Source organism: Acyrthosiphon pisum, chromosome A1 (assembly GCF_005508785.2).
Source record: "Acyrthosiphon pisum isolate AL4f chromosome A1, pea_aphid_22Mar2018_4r6ur, whole genome shotgun sequence".
Taxonomy (NCBI): Eukaryota; Metazoa; Arthropoda; class Insecta; order Hemiptera; family Aphididae; genus Acyrthosiphon; species Acyrthosiphon pisum.
In genome coordinates, this window is record NC_042494.1 from 99,841,317 (window position 1) to 99,858,403 (window position 17,087).

The following is a 17,087-nucleotide window of genomic DNA, read 5'->3' on the forward strand; positions in this document are numbered from 1 at the left end:
GTTTTTCGATAGTTCGATAGTTTTATAAAACAGCCGAGTAATTAGATAGTTTAAACTATCGAGTACTTCGATAGTTTTCACTCGGTTGTGCCCATCACTAATGAATACACTTAAATTATCCGTAATTCGGAAACATAAACAATTTTTACCTTGATAAAATTAACCCATATTTTTTTCACTATATATTCATTATTCACCACATTATTTAAGCAACTCTGATATTGTCAAATAATAATAAGTTTAAGTACCTATTTTTTTTGTACTATAATATTAGGTACCTAAAGTATACCTATGTACATTTTTTTTTGACAGAAAAAATCTGATACTACAATTTTGAGCTCTTTACTATTTAAGAGCCTTTATTAAAACGATAACAATTTTTACCTAGCATTTATTATTCCGAAAAATATTCTGTAAGTACTTGTTTTCTCCTTTAAAACTGGGTCCCTATTCAACATTTTTAGTGAAACAACCAACAAAAGCATTTAAAACGACGTGTATATGGTGGGGATAAAAGTTTCTTTCCGGAAATAAGAACATTATTTTCGACGAGTATTCAACCATATTTTACTTATTATTCCAACACGAATTAGTCCTAAATTAACTTCTCGGTTCGTAATAAAATATACCTACACCTTAGTACTTAAAAATCATCAATTTACGCCCAATATACAGATTAACCACATTCAACCAGATTATAACCAGATTCAAGGTTAAAAACGTCAAAAACTTAAACTATATCTATAGGCAACCATTTGTACATCTACATAGGTATATTGATTATTATTATCCATCAATATTGACTTATACACATACTAAAATAGATAATAAAAACAGGGGTTCGATATTATTAAACAATCTAGAGAATAGACTGAGTAGTTACTCAATGTTATTACTTATACATTTACTTGTAAAATATCAATTATCACTTAAAACCAATGATAATTATTAATTACTATTATAAGTACAAAGTATAGTAATAGTGAACTGGTTAGGTTGGGCATTAATTTTAGATTCAATTAAATTAATAACGGTGATTTGTAGGTAAACAGTACTGGCTAGTGGCTAGTATAATAACAAAATGTAAAAAAATAATATTTTTTTCTGAAATAAACATAATAATATAATCTCACACTATTTATGTAGAATTGCAATAATCATTTTATAAATAAAATATTTTATTGAGATAGAAACTCCCAATTTCTGTCATCATAACTTTTATACGAGAAAGCTGTTAAATTATTCAAAGTGGGATATGTCCAATATAAAATGATCGACCCACAAGAGATAATTACGATATATTTTGTAAGGTAGACGCAGCGTAGTAGTTTAGTAGGTATAATATACAGGTTACTATACATGGTTATTCGTTAAACTATGCGTAATATATTTTACTATTTTTGCATGCAGAAAAATATGTGTAGTACAGAGATGATGATTAAATTAAAAAATACTTTGCTTGGACCTCTAAAGAAATTTTAATCAAACTTATTTTTCGAGTGGGTAGTCTCAATGTTCTATACAACTTACATAATATTATTATAAAACCACCTGGACACGAAATATTTTTAATTTTGTCTATTATCATATAAACAAAGTTGAAATCACATAAAATTAAATATCACTATATCGACAGAACTTAAGTAAATTATGTCAACATTTTATATTATAATTGCTATAGGTTAACTATATTAAAACTATTGATTATAAAATATTATTTTTATTTTTTATTAGGTTGTGGTGTATTTTATACATTGTTTAAAATAACAAATTTTTTTATTAACAGTTGATTATTTTTGTATATTTTTTAAGGTACGAAGTAAAATATACATATCGTCTACGAATTTAAAAGAAAACTCTGAACATAGAATGAAAACATACTGAAATTTAATAATAAAAAAAAAAGAAAAACTGTCGGGGGGGGGGGGGGCGATATATCATTCAGATCTGAATATAATTGTTTATAATTATTACATGAAATATTTCACTGTATTTCAGTGTACCTATCTATATAATTAATAAATTCGGTACAAAAAACCAATTTACTTGTTTGTTGATAATGAACTGCTAATGCCACTATCATAAAATATATCATCATCATCTTCCTCATCTTCTTCGATATCATCACCATCGTCTTCATCATCCTCGTCTTCAGCTAAAGCCTCTTCAAGAGCTTTCTTTCGTGCAGCTTCTTCAGCCATAAATTTCTCTCGGCTTATGATCACATCGCCATTCTTGTGAATCTCTTTTTTGCTCACACAAACCGCTGTATATGCATCTTCAAGTAGACAGAGCTCTTTTTTTTTGCAACGCAGAGGTGTGCAAAGGTCACCTAAATTAAAAAATTGAGTTTGGTTAGTAGAATATATTATAAACAGCCTGATAAAAACGATATAATCTAGGTATATTTCTTATTCAAACTTAATAACAAAAGTTTTTACAGGTTCGGGAATAAAACTGTATAAATTATTTTGTGAATCTATACTTTCGAAAGCAGATTTTTGGCAATTTTCTACAGTTATTATCAGAGAAAATAAAAATCGAGAATTTTTTATGCAAAATGTACATATCAAAAAGCACTTTTCTTGCTACCATAACATTATATTACTTAATCTCAACGACAGTTTCTAAATTGAATTTTTTCTGGATTCAAGCCAATCCAATATAATCCCATAGCAGTATATATATCAGTAAATCAATTCAATAAGAACCATAAAATAGAGTAGCGTGTCAATTGAATAAATATATTATATTATAATGCTTAGAAATACAGTAATGACTTATCAGTGCATTTTGTCACTGATTAATTTAATAAGTAGATAATACAATGATAAGAAACCAAAATTACAAACATTTTTAAAATTTAAGTAAATAATGTTTGCAATTAAAGCATACCATACAATAAATGCAAATAACACTAATTGTTATAGCTAAGATAAAGTATTACAAAGCTAAAATACGAGACCAATTATACCATTACATTATTGGTCAACCACAAAAGTTAAAATTTTAGTTATAGTTATCCACTATAACAACTATAAGGAACTGTTATTAAATACTTATAACTTATAAGTAATATAAATAATAATAATAACATAGGTAATTAGGTATCAAAAATAATAACTTAATAATACTTAGTGACAAATTGTATAAATTTAAAAACAAAGAAGAGAATCACGTTGGTTTTTAAAATTGCATTTTTGTGTAAACCTGTAATTAACAAAAGTTCCTATTGTATTCGACAAAAATAAAAACTATATTCGAATAAAAATAAACCAACTTTGATACATTTCTATGAAAATCAACTATATAAAATAGCAAAGGAATTTACATTTCCAAATTAAATTAAAGAAACCAATGCATATTTTTGAGTATATTTTTATATTCCTGTGGTCTGAAACACTTTTGTAGCCAGTGTTTTCTTATAACATGTAATACTATAACACAAACTTGGTCGATACCCCATAACTGAAGTATAAGCATTTTCAGTACCTACCTACGCTTAGCTTCTTAACCTGTCAAATATGGAAGACATATTAGAACCGCACCCATTTTTATATAAATAATAATGTTTCAAAAAAAGTATGAAGTATCTATACTGCGTACCGATAATGCGCCACACCCTAAAAGACATACACACACAAATTCGACACCTGAGAAGACTTTTAAGTTATGAAGAACTACAAGGCTATAACGATTTCAATCTTATGAAATGGTCTACCAGTTTTAATTCCATCGTGGAGAAGGCATACATACCCCATTTCGTTTACAGTCGTAAAGATCTTTTATTATACTCTGGAGATTATATTTTTGGAACAAATGTAATACTTCTCCTGTCACAATACTATTAAAATGCAAATTCTAAAACGCTTGAATAACCTATATTGTATATAATATGTAATGTTATAATAATATGCCAGACGCCAAGACTAAATCTTTTAAAGGCACAAAGTAAATGAAACATGCAGCTTTTAAGAAATGAAACTAATAAACTAATTAATTAAGATTGACACTTACTGTTTGGATCATGAATCCATCTCTTTTTTTCTCCAAACTTGCCGATATCATTTGCAGGCTTTGGATTTTCCTGTAAACATTTAATTATAATTATTTATTTGCTGATCCGTTTTTAGAATATTTGTAAAAAATACTATTTTTAATAATATCTGCATTAGGTATCATAACAAAGATTCTCATATTTTATTAAATGTTTAACCAGTCCACTTCTTCATTTAACTAGTTTTCTTTATCGGCTAAAATAAACATTTTCTTTTTTCATCATTGCTCATTTTTTATTCAGATCATCGTAAAATAAGCAATTTGTTTCTAAAAGAAACGTCTGTATGTCAATCAACGTGAAGTATAAGGATTTGTATTTTGTATACGTATAGTGCTTGTTAACACTTGTCCTTGTCTTTTATTATTTCACAGACTTAAAATTATTTTAAAATATTTATAACTAAACTATAATTGCTAATTATGAAAACTAAAAATTACAAAAAAAATTAATTTTTATTAAGTATCAAAAATCATTAATTATAATTTACAATTAACGTCAGATTTAACTTTGATATTAGTAACATTTTTGATTTTAAATGGATTCAAAATTATTTTATAAAATATTACTTTAAATTTATAACTTTATAGCGATTTTAATAAAATTAAGAAACTATGAACGATTAGTGATGATAAAAATATAATAAAAATATTAATATTATTTATATAATTACATAAATATATAATAACTTAATTAATTTAAAAAACAATAGAGGTGTACTACAATTATTAAATTTGATTTTAAAAATAATTAAAAAATACTCAATTAGGTATATTAATTACTAGAAATTTGAATAATATATATTTTTAAGACCGTACCTATGCATACTTTATAGTAGAAGTATAGAAACAAATCGTTAGATTTGGAAATTACACTGCATGCCTAAATAAACGAATATTTATTTAGTATTTTGGAATAAAATAAGAAAGGTTTTTTCCTTAAGATCTTATCCATGTAATTAGTTTTCTGGTATTTCAATGTTTCAGCAGTATAATATAGGTAAGTAATTACTTCTAAATATTAATAATCTAAAAATTTAAATGGGTAGACGTAAAATTATTTTTATAGCATTTTATTGAGATTTAGTTTTTGAATTGTATATCTTATATAATTTAGTGATCTTTGGATATAAATTATAAAGTTCGGTAGGTAAGTCAGCTTACTTTTCTTATAAGTAAACACGACAATGTTTATTATATTAATAATTTAATTAACTCAGGTTAGTTATTAAAATATGAATTAAGTTAAAAGAATCTATCAATATACTCGTGTTTTAAATAATAATTATTATACCTTACAAATGTTTGTATACTATTATAAAGTAATTGGTTATATGCATGTTATTATACATATAAAATATACCTATTTATTTTTTACAAATAGTATTTTTATGTGTTCTATAATTTTTCACACCATCATATGGAAATTGTAAGTAAACTTTTAAATGCCAGTATTAGAAATTAAAAACGTAGTGACAATAATAATATATATATTATTATATTTCACAAAACAATAGCAATATTCAAATTTCGTTTACAATTCTAATGCAATTTAAATGGATGATACGGATTAATGACCCTTTTACATTTGATATATAATCACCTAGTCTATTGTAATTGTGCTTAAATATCGTTATATTTAAACAAAACTATTTTATACACCCATCGTCACTAAATTATAAATGTATAAATCGATTAAAATATGTGAAGATTAAAAATGCAAATGAAAACTCAAACAAAACCTCATCACGGATAAACATCCATAAACGTTTCGAGGAGAAGACACGCATTGCTATATAGTTTAAGGTTTAAACCTTAGAGTATAATAGGAGGTACATGTATGAGTAATCCAAAACTATATGATATACCTATCCATAATAATGCTAATGCTATATAGTATACCTATTATAGTTACTACTTACTGCTACTAAACCTACCCACTCGTGTGTGCACACGATTACACGAATATAATTTAATTTGAATGTCGCTTATCCACACGTATTACACATTGCGCAAACGTACCTATATACAACGAGCGCGGTTAACGTTTATAATAATGTTACATTACATCCGACGCTTTTGAAATAAATTTATAAAGCCCGACCATAGGTAGGTATACCTATATATTATTATACTCTACGGCTGTGCGGTACACAGCGCGCGCGCATACTATCCCAGCAGAGTACTGACGCCATAAATATTCTAAATCACATAGGCGAAAATCCTATTTTCAATATCACGGTGATTTGTCGTAATCGCAAATAGCGTCGACCGCGCGTGCTCGTTTGATGGTAAATCAAGAAAGACTGTATTTACACATTTATAATAAGCGCGCGCACACACACACACACACACCCATATTATAATATACATAAAAAAATCGAGGAAAACGCGCATCAAATGTGACGTTTAATTTAGCGCATACATTATAATAACGTACACACACCGCCGCCACTGCACTCGTGGGAAGCCAAACGATAGTTTTTAATATTTTATTTTTTCACACATTTTACGCATTCTATTTTGTCGCAGCGTGCAGTAATAATAATGATATTTCATAAATGATTAAACCACCCACCGTCATCGCGTAGTCGAGAGAATTTTTTTCGCGTGCCACATTATAATAATAACGCGACACTCGACGGCGGCTACCTATTATAATACACTATACATTATATTTTTAAGTACGACAGTAGGTATATATTATGTGTATAATATCACTCTCTCTCTCTCACACACACACACACACACACACACACGAGATATAAATTACTGGAATTATAATTATATTATACCAGCAGAAAGAGCATATCGTTGTTATACTGACCGAGGGGGTAAAATCGTGCAAAAGTAAAAGCTAAGGATGTTGATGATGGAAATACTGTGCACAGTGTATATACGCGTGTGCGTGTGTGTTGTGAACGCGTAAATGGGTAAAGCCGCGTATAAAGAGTACAAGCTGCCGAGAGAACGATGGGGTTGAGGATGATGTGGTGGGGTTGGATGGCTGATGGGGTGGAGAGGCTCGTAGTGGTGTCCCACACCTCCCCCGTGCCAAAGGACGCAGAGGCGGCAATCCATGTCAGCGGTGTATTGATTTTTATACTACCACTACTACTACCTACCACTATACTACCACCACCACCGCCACCGCCACTACCACCGTACCCACTACTACGGCGACGACGACGACTACGACGACGACGTCGCCGCCGGCTGCTCTTCCGCGCGTTGCTCGTCGGCCGCCGCTGTTTCATATTGCGCCAACGCCGCCGCCGCGCTACGTGTCCGTCCAATATTAGCCTCTAAAAACAGCATTTCAACCCTCAACCCCGACGACCCCATGCTGCACCCGAACGGATTTTACGCACCCACACCTGGCGATTACCCCATTTACTATTATCGGTCGACATCCATTATTGATGAACCATCGTTCACCGCATATAGTTGGGGGGATCGATGCACGACGACCACGCGAGAAAAATATGATTTTTTTCCACCCTCGCACAACACAATGTTATTATAAATTATAATGTATACCGACGCAACTGTGCGGGATCGGTGGCCGGCGGGGGGTTGAGCGTTATGCTCGCTAACATCAATATAGCCTAAAATACCTATATATATTATACGTTTACTCGTCTCCTGCACGACCCTGTATAATATAATGTGTGAGCGCGCATATATATATATACATATATATATAGTTACACAACACAGTGTTACACACTTCATATCGGAGAAGCAAACGATTACACCCCGTCGAGCGTTATTGTATACTCGGAATGAATCGAATTTACATAATTAGATAAGCCGCGGGAAATCGCCGTCTCTCCGAAGATACACACCCACACACACATATTTTTATACAATGCGTTTGTGAATTTAATGCACGACCGACAAAATTCGAACGAACTGAAGTCTGAACTTATATACATAACTGTCATATAATATGTACATGAATATTTCTCAAAAGCCATATAGTAGATATCTTGTAATAAAGCGCTTTCACGTTGACTTCTTGAAAAATATGTTCTTTGTATGCTCGAACAAGTCAAATAATATTATTATCTTATAACTTATTACGGATTACCTACAATACCGCATACGAAACAGCTATTTCCGTGTGCATAAAATATGACAACAAATATCTAATAATCATACATATTAAGTTTTACTCAATAATATATTCATCTTATATTACTTTTAAATCCTCAAGGACTCAAACCACTTCGACCAGGAAAATATTGTTTATGATCCCTACAATAATTTTAAAATAACCCGTACACAAAATTATGTATAGTACGAAATGCTTTGAAAAATTCAATACAATATAAAGAAATCGATATTAATAAAATGAAGAATCATATTTCATCACAGTTCACAGATCACAATAAACTATTCATAAATAAAATAAAATATCGTGAGATTAAACATGAGGCAATGCTAAAAAAAAATCAATAAAATTATTACAAATACAACAAAATCATAAACTTTAGGTAGTATATGCATTTATTGAATATTATTCAATAGTTGAATTATTTCGGAAAAATGTTATATATATTATAAAAGAAAATGTATTCAATTTCAATGATATACTATAAACATTATACGAAGTATGTACTGGTATTGAGTAACATTAAAGTACATAGGATTAAAATATTTTAATTGTGGTACTTGATATAGCTTAATATTAAACACTTTAAATTTTTTTCTCCATTAATTACAATAGTTTATTATGTATATTTGTATAAAGGTGTAATACCTATAGTATAATCAATTCCAACAACTATAATACCCTTTCGAAATTAAAATCAAGAAGCGCATAATATACATTGATGCACTTGAGAACCAACTCTACCGAGACGGATAATAATGTAATTAAATTATATTTGATCAAACGCACTTTATATAATGAGTAACGACTGTGATATAGTTAATTGCATTTTTCCCCTCGACTAGTTCTAACAATAAGCACGACCATCGTACAATACAATTTATAAACTGCATAAAATACTCTAAGTTAATTTGCATATTAATTTTTTGTAGTAGGTATATTATGAAATATAATAAAAAAAATTAAGTATATAATATCTTTATTTACCAATCCTATTAAATTTAACTAATTAGATAAAGCTATTTTAAAATGAAGTAGTATTTTAAATGAACTACCATTTAAATATAATACATATAACTCCATTTATGATACAATGATTTGCCTTTCATTTAATGCAATTTAATTATATATTTATAGAAATTAGAAAATAGAAACCAGTAATTGGGTTTAGAATAAACAAAAATAAATATTTTTTAATTTTTCTTACTATGACTTTATATAACTATAGTACCTAAATAATATTTAAATTGCACATGCCTAATGCCAATATATACACTGGTAAGTAGTAATACATTGTTTAATAGAGAATTACAATTGATATATTTTCTTATACATAAAATTTTTATTATTTATTATTTTCGTACTCTATATTACAAGTTACAACAATATAATTATTATTATGTAGGTATGTATGTGAAATGTGACTAATAGCATCATACTATGTTTAGCATATGTACGTTTAGTAATATTAGTGTATTGAATGTCTTCAGATCAAACAATATTTCGAGTACAAATAACAAATATAGCTGTAGCACGAACTAAATAACGATGCCCGAAATTAATTTTGGTAAAATTGGTTTGTTATGGGTTTTAACAAGAATGAGGATGATTTTTCCTAAAACTAATCTTCATAAAGTTCCAAATTAGTTATTCTAATATGGCTTGAAAATGTAATACAAACCGGCACAACTATGTATTTTCAATTTGGGGGCAGGATGAGTGTAGAAATGAGTTCTCAACAGCCGATCATCAACAGCCGTATTCTGCATGTACGGTAAGTACTACATTTTTTTTTAGAATTTATTTTAATGGAATTTTAATTTTGGGCATTACCTAAGCCTTAACAATTTTATACAGTGCTAAAAATTAAGTCTCTACATCCTAGCTTTTTTAAAACTAAGTTTTCATCAGATCACTAAATAATAATTAATATATACCTAGTGTCTAAATTGTATTTAGATACAATAGGTACATTGTATTTTTGAAATACAGCATTGAGTATTATATTATTTTCTGAATATGCGTACAGTTTAAGTAACATGAAAATTTAAACACCGTAATACACATTGAACTTTGTTAACAAGGCATTGAAACTACAATATATAAGCACAAAAGGTAAAATACATAAAAATGGCAACAATAGTTTAGTCTTATTTATTATTACTTAAAAAAGGATAACATACAAAATGGTGGGATTCGGAGTATCATTAATTTAATAGTAATTTGCATCCCAAATTAAAGTGAGTTATATGTTAATGATATAAAACTAAATTGTTAAATACATATAGTTACCTACCGTAAATTATTAATCAATACAGAATTATAATGAAATTTATTAATATATTAAAACTCAAAAATAAAATATTAATACATAGAATAAAATTGTTTTATTTTATAAAATGAAACTTTATAACTTAAAATCCAAGGGAATAATAAAATCAATAGGCGTGCGCGGTTCCAGGAAGAATTAGTAATCCTTCCTTGCCACGAATGGTTTGGGGAATTAACATTTTTTTTTTCAATCGTTTATATTCATTTTATAGAATAAAATGGGTACATAACATTTTTGTGATTGACCTTAATTTTAATACAGTTGTGCATATATTACAGCCGATAAAATCATTTTTGTTTTGTATATGAAATGTTGTAATAGTAAAGGATTTACTAATCAGTTTTCGTGTAGGTACCTAATATGCAATAGGTAATAAATTTAAAATAGTTATATTTTATTTATAACCTAAATTAGCTTAGTTTACAAGTTTAATTATAATAATAATTTCATTCCTTGATTAAAATCGTTTTAAATACCCAATTAAAAATAATTATAACATTCATTCATAATCACATAATTACTATAATCAACTTTCAGTAAAAAAATATTGAAAACTTGGTTACGGTAGACAATTTTAGAAGTTAGTTTATTTATATTACCTATAGATAGGTACTTAGATCATTTTATTATATTAGGCCACTAGAGGATAGGGACAGTCCATCTGAATGTCATCACACGCATTATTTTTGAAATCATTTTTTTCTTGTAATTTTGTATGTCAATTTGTCATTGTAAAACAAAATAGTATTATTATAAATTAAAATAAGAATTATATTTTTAAATTTTTATCGTTTACATTTTTTTTAAGTTTTTATTTTTCTAAATCACAACATACAATTTTAATTTTATATTTAGAAGTATGATATTTTTCGGGATATTTATAATGTTGATACACAACAGTCATACAGTAAATGAATAGTTAATTATTTATAGTCATTTTAAGTTTAAAAGTGCAGAATGTATTTGCACAGAGGTACCCCACAAAATGTAGGTCCACTAAATGATGAAGCTTCAGCACTATCTCTGCGTATAACCACTGAAAAACCATTATTTTGAACCTATACACTAAGGTATAACCATGTAAGTTAGGTTAGGTAGGTAACTTCAAACTTTTGTCATCTTAATATTTTTTTTGTTAACATTTAAAAGTCTTCTAAACGATACATCTTACATTCATTATAATGGCTATAAATAGCATCACTGCATATTCCGATATAAGAAGAGCTCTATCAAAAATCAGTATAATTGTAAATGTTGTGAACAAATGTACTTATAAGTAGACAACCACATAAATACTATCTATTAAAGTTTTCAAACAATAAACAAATGAAAGATGTTGTAAAAAACCACCATAAACAAGTATTTTGATCCAAAAAGTACATTTTAATAGCCTAAAGCCGAAAACATCTTGGATATAGCTATATAGGTAAGTATACTATTACTATACATAGTAGTATAGTACGCGTCCCATAAGTCCTGTATAATTCTTGTATCTCTGTGGCAAATCAATATATTTTTATACGTATAGGACATAGGTAGATTTTTTTACAGTGATAAAGATAAGTATGGACATTTTCATTAAACGGCATAAGATTCAAATTTTTTGTTACAAAAAATAAAATATTTTCAAGATAGGTAGCTTTTATCTTTTGATCATATTTTTAAAACAGTTAAAAAAAATTGAGTAAAAATTGATCAAAAAGTTAAAGCAATTTAAGTTGTCGACTTCGTAAGAATACCTAATAGTAATATGTTAGCAAAACACAAATCACATGATTTAATCGATCTCCCGGATTTTTTTATTGAAATCTACTTTGTACCTATTTTGATTTACATTTAAAAAATGATTTATACGTCCTCAACACATGATTACGAAATCGATATAGTAAAATGTTACTCTCGGAATAATGAAAGTTGCAGACAAACGGCAAAGCTGTATAGAATTGAGTATCTAGATCGTCAAGAACCACCGTACAATCAAAAGATAATAAAATCTCGAATTTTGGAAACAGATAAAATTGCGTTATCCTCTAGTTATATTAAAATTAATGCAGTTTTGCAAAGCTCAACTAATAATTAAATACTTACAGATTGTCATAAGAAAATCCACGTTCCAATCGAGGTTAATTAAATCATGCGATTCGTGTTCTGCTAACATATAACTAGGTACTTATTAATTGAACGAAGTCAACATTTGCTTTAAAAATGGTCGATATTCTCTCAATTTTTTTTTAAACTGTTTTAAAATATTATACGATACAGGAAATGATTATCTAAAAAATTTAAAAAACTTACCACATAATTAAAAAAAAAAAATTGAATTTTAGGCCATTTAACCAGAATTTTCATGCCTATTACGGTAAAAAATACCGTATTATATGTACCTATTGATTTTTCAAGGAGATACTAAAGGTGATGTGGTACTTTTGTGACATTATACATCATACGCTTCACCGCCACGTGAAGGATTCATGAGATATTGGCATTTAATGTTCGAATATTTAAAAAAAATAATTGAATCAGTTTTAATGACCCGATGTCGAATGTTCGAGAGATATAATTGTGTAACAATAGGCTATTGTTAACCGATTTTGTTTCAAAATATGTTTGCAATATACGATGAATTGAAAATTCAGAGCTTTGCTTGAATACGAGTGACATAATATATGCTATAATATAGAAAGAGTGAGAGAGAGGGTGAGAGAAGGAGGGATGGATACAGACTATAGAAAGAGACAATAACAGAAAATTCCATTTAAAGGTAAGTATTCCGTTTTCCAATGCTCAATATGAGTGAAATAAAAATAATGCAGAAGACTTATTTCAAAAAATATTCGGGCGTTCCGGAAAGTCAAATATAAAAACTGAAATCTTTACAGAGGGAATATACAATATACTTATAAGTAGGTATATACCAGGAGTTCATTGGCAAGGTCATCGAATGCTTGTGCAATGGACCTGCCATACGCGCGTATAGATAATAATTGTATATATAGTTTACTGTATACCTCATGGCTTTTAATTTATATACATATAATATTACAGACGTATACCTAGTATAAAACTGCTGTGTACACGGCACGCGAGGAGACGTATATGACAGCGGCGATGGCGAAGGAACGCAGCAACAATACGTATATAATATTTATGTGGCACAAACAAAAAGGATGACAGGTAAAGACTCTGAAACTGGCAGCTGGAATACACGATATCATAAATGTGGAATAATTAATGTTCAATTTTTCCCATGGGGTTTTTGAACACATTTTTTTTATGTATCGACCTATTACGTCGAGAAATCTCGGTGCCACTGATAAAAACGTGTCGAACCTCCTCTAGAACTTAGAAGAATAAAGTATATATAGTATATATATATATTATATAATATATGACGACGACCTTATAATTGTTATATAGGTACACCGTACATACATTGTAATGTATTGAAACGCGCATCACGTTCATCACACACATAGTCAGACGACAAACTGACGCAGACGGTATTTTTATTTTCTCTCTTTCTTTCTTTCTCTCTCTCTCTCTCTCTCTCTCTCTCTCTGCATTATAACAAACATTATGTTTTTTTTACATGTTTCGGATAATTTGGATAAAAAATACTGAAAAGCGTGTAGGTACTCAAGCATATTAGGTACTCAGGATTACAAAACGTAATAAAATAAATAATTTTTACTGAGTAGATGAAGACTAAAGTATCAATTTATAAAAAAAAGTATATAGTTACTTCAAACACTCCATTAGTCATAAGTAGGGCTAGAATTTAGATTTTAATAAAACCAAAATATTTAAATATATATTATGTAATAAAAAAATGCTATTTATATGGCAATAAAAACCAACAACATTTTGATAAAAGGTAATTCATCGAGCTCTTAGTTGTTTTATCAATCCTTTAAAAATCCAAAGTTTGCAGATATATACATTAAATCATTTTTTTTTTTATTATCTTTGTTTATTAGTTTGTTTGATTAAAAACTGCTGAAATAAGATCTACTATGACGTTGACATGACCTCTTTTATTTTTTGAAAGTTTTCGTAATAGTAAATAAATCACTGCACTTACTCCAAATATATATTCGGATACATTTATTCAACTTTTCAACGCGACTGTGAGTTTTCAAAAAAAGGTTTTTTACTTAGCGATTAACTTATTTAGGACTTACTTAAGAAAATGTAGTTCTTATAGTTTCACTTCACCTCTGAGATTAAGCGCAATGCGCAAAACATGTCAGGTTTCATGTAAAATACATTAATGGCCACTTCAGATTTCAACATATGGTGTACAAGACATAAGATTATATTAAAGATTTTAAGATAACACTACATATGATAATGCATTAGTTTAATTTGAAATTATTGCGGAAAATATCAATTTTTGTATATAATTAGAGTAAGTTAATTTTCTTAAGAATCTTTTGAAACGGATTTTACTATAATCAAAGTTGGTTAGTTGTACTTTAAAAAAAAAAAAAACATTTATTTACTTATAAATCCAAGCCCTAGTTATTAGTAATGACTCATTATAAATTTTAGTATCTATACCTATATACTCAATGAAAATAACATTCTACAGCTTTTGAATGCTAATAATTTCAACATAAACATTAAAATAATTTATTAATATTAGATGCACATGATAAATCTATCATACGATTTATCATACTAAAAAATGTAAATACTGTAGCTTTTATAATATAATGTATTATGTTACCCAATAAAATACAAAAATGTCCAGATAATTATATAATCTTTAATAAATAAAAATAACAGTAAAGATTTAAAGTATTATTCATTACTAAATTTGTAACTAAAACATTTTTACACATTAAAATATATTATATAATATATACGTATCATATAAACAATATATTCTTAAAAAACTAAAAACGTTAGCTAGGTTTAAGTGGCTAAACCCCATAAGATCGATATAATAATAGTTTATTATTATTGGTTTACGTTATATTATGTTAATATTAATCTTAGTACCACAATGATAACGTTTTGACTTTTGACTAGGCTAAAAATTTAAAATCCAATATTTTCTGTTGTAATTTGTATATTATATTTTAAACAATACTAATTTTTATTTATTTGTTTGTATATTTTTTTTAATATATTGATCATAATTACATTGGCTACTAGGCAATTATTTCTAATTTAAATTTTAATTCCATATATTTTACATTAAAGTTAGTTCATGCATGATTTGTATTCAAGTGTTAAAAATATTGTCCACCGTATATTTGTTCAAGAAAATCGAAAATTTTAAATATGAATACCGCAATTAAGTATCAACTATAAATATATTATCAGCATTGAGTCATTTTAGTTATGTAGATTCGTACCCTTAACTATATTTGAGATGATTTACAAATTTGCAAACTTTTTTTGTTAGTCTTAAAAGTTCAAATTACTTTTTACAATTTCAAAAGTATAAACATTTTACAAACAAAAGTTTTAGTTTTATACACACAATTGACGAAATAATTTATAATTATAACTTAACTTATAATACTGTGACTTGTCTGAAAGTTTTAAAAGAAATTGACTCCTACATATATATTTTATTTGAAACCTCATTTTGGGCCCGACTTTAAAATAAGTACTAAATATTTTAAAGAACTTGTACAAAATTGTATTTGTTCAAACTTAAAATGCATTTGAATATATTTATTTTATGTATACAATTCACTGCAGTTATTCGAAATGAAATTAATTTTCACCATGACACCATCAGAGTTTCGGATGTAGGTAATTCACATTTCCAAGCCTTATCATAATTAAAAACCATCATAATACCTACTATAATAAATTAAAAATGTTTTAAATATACCTACATTATTTTTGTTTTATTCATTAAATAGGTACTTACCCTTTGTAGGATAATTAATTTAATTACCTAATCATGTTAAAATACCTAGGTACTTAAATTACATTTTTCGATATTATAAAGCACAAGTAATTAATGTCAATTTTAGAAGCATGCATAAAATTAGGTATGTGAACAGAAATCAAAAAACATATAATTATTAGAATGTTTTAATTGAATAATCAATAGGATATTATATCCACACAATCGCTGAATTAAATAAAACATTAACTGACAGTTTGACTAACTTAAATTAAATTTTAGGGAAAATGTATTACATATGGCTGAGTCTATACACTTATTAATTATTATACTCTGCTTATTCATAAACAATGCGTATATAGATATTATATTAAATTGTTCAAACATTAAAGATCTAATATACAATAATAATATTCTACATCTACGTAACCTAACTAAGACTATCTACCTACTTTACCGACACCGGTTTTTTTTATGATCATGACAGTACAATACTTATTACTTCAGTGTATATATGAGAACGCATAGATTTTGTTGTTCAGTGACACGGTGATTCTTTTAACTCTTCTTAGATACCCTATTTTACTTTTAAACATTATTCAAGATTATTGCCGTCGCTCACCATATGGAACACTAGGAAAAATCATTGGAAAAAACACGCGGAAACGATTAAAAAAAAACTGTGCTTTGAGCTGATCGTGCGGCGGGATCGT

At 27.8% G+C, this 17,087-nt stretch overlaps 1 protein-coding gene across 2 annotated transcripts in view; it reads right to left on the minus strand.

The window, feature by feature from the left end:
- Nucleotides 1–17,087, minus strand: part of LOC100164237 (proteoglycan Cow) — a 39,412-nt gene that overhangs the window by 5,622 nt on the left and 16,703 nt on the right. For both annotated transcript variants that reach the window (XM_001943886.4, XM_008186498.2), the window contains exons 2-3: nt 4,018–4,087; nt 2,047–2,332 (exon numbers count right to left, since the gene is read on the minus strand). In XM_001943886.4, the coding sequence (XP_001943921.2) occupies nt 2,047–2,332; nt 4,018–4,087 (356 nt within the window). The remainder of the gene's footprint in view (nt 1–2,046; nt 2,333–4,017; nt 4,088–17,087) is intronic.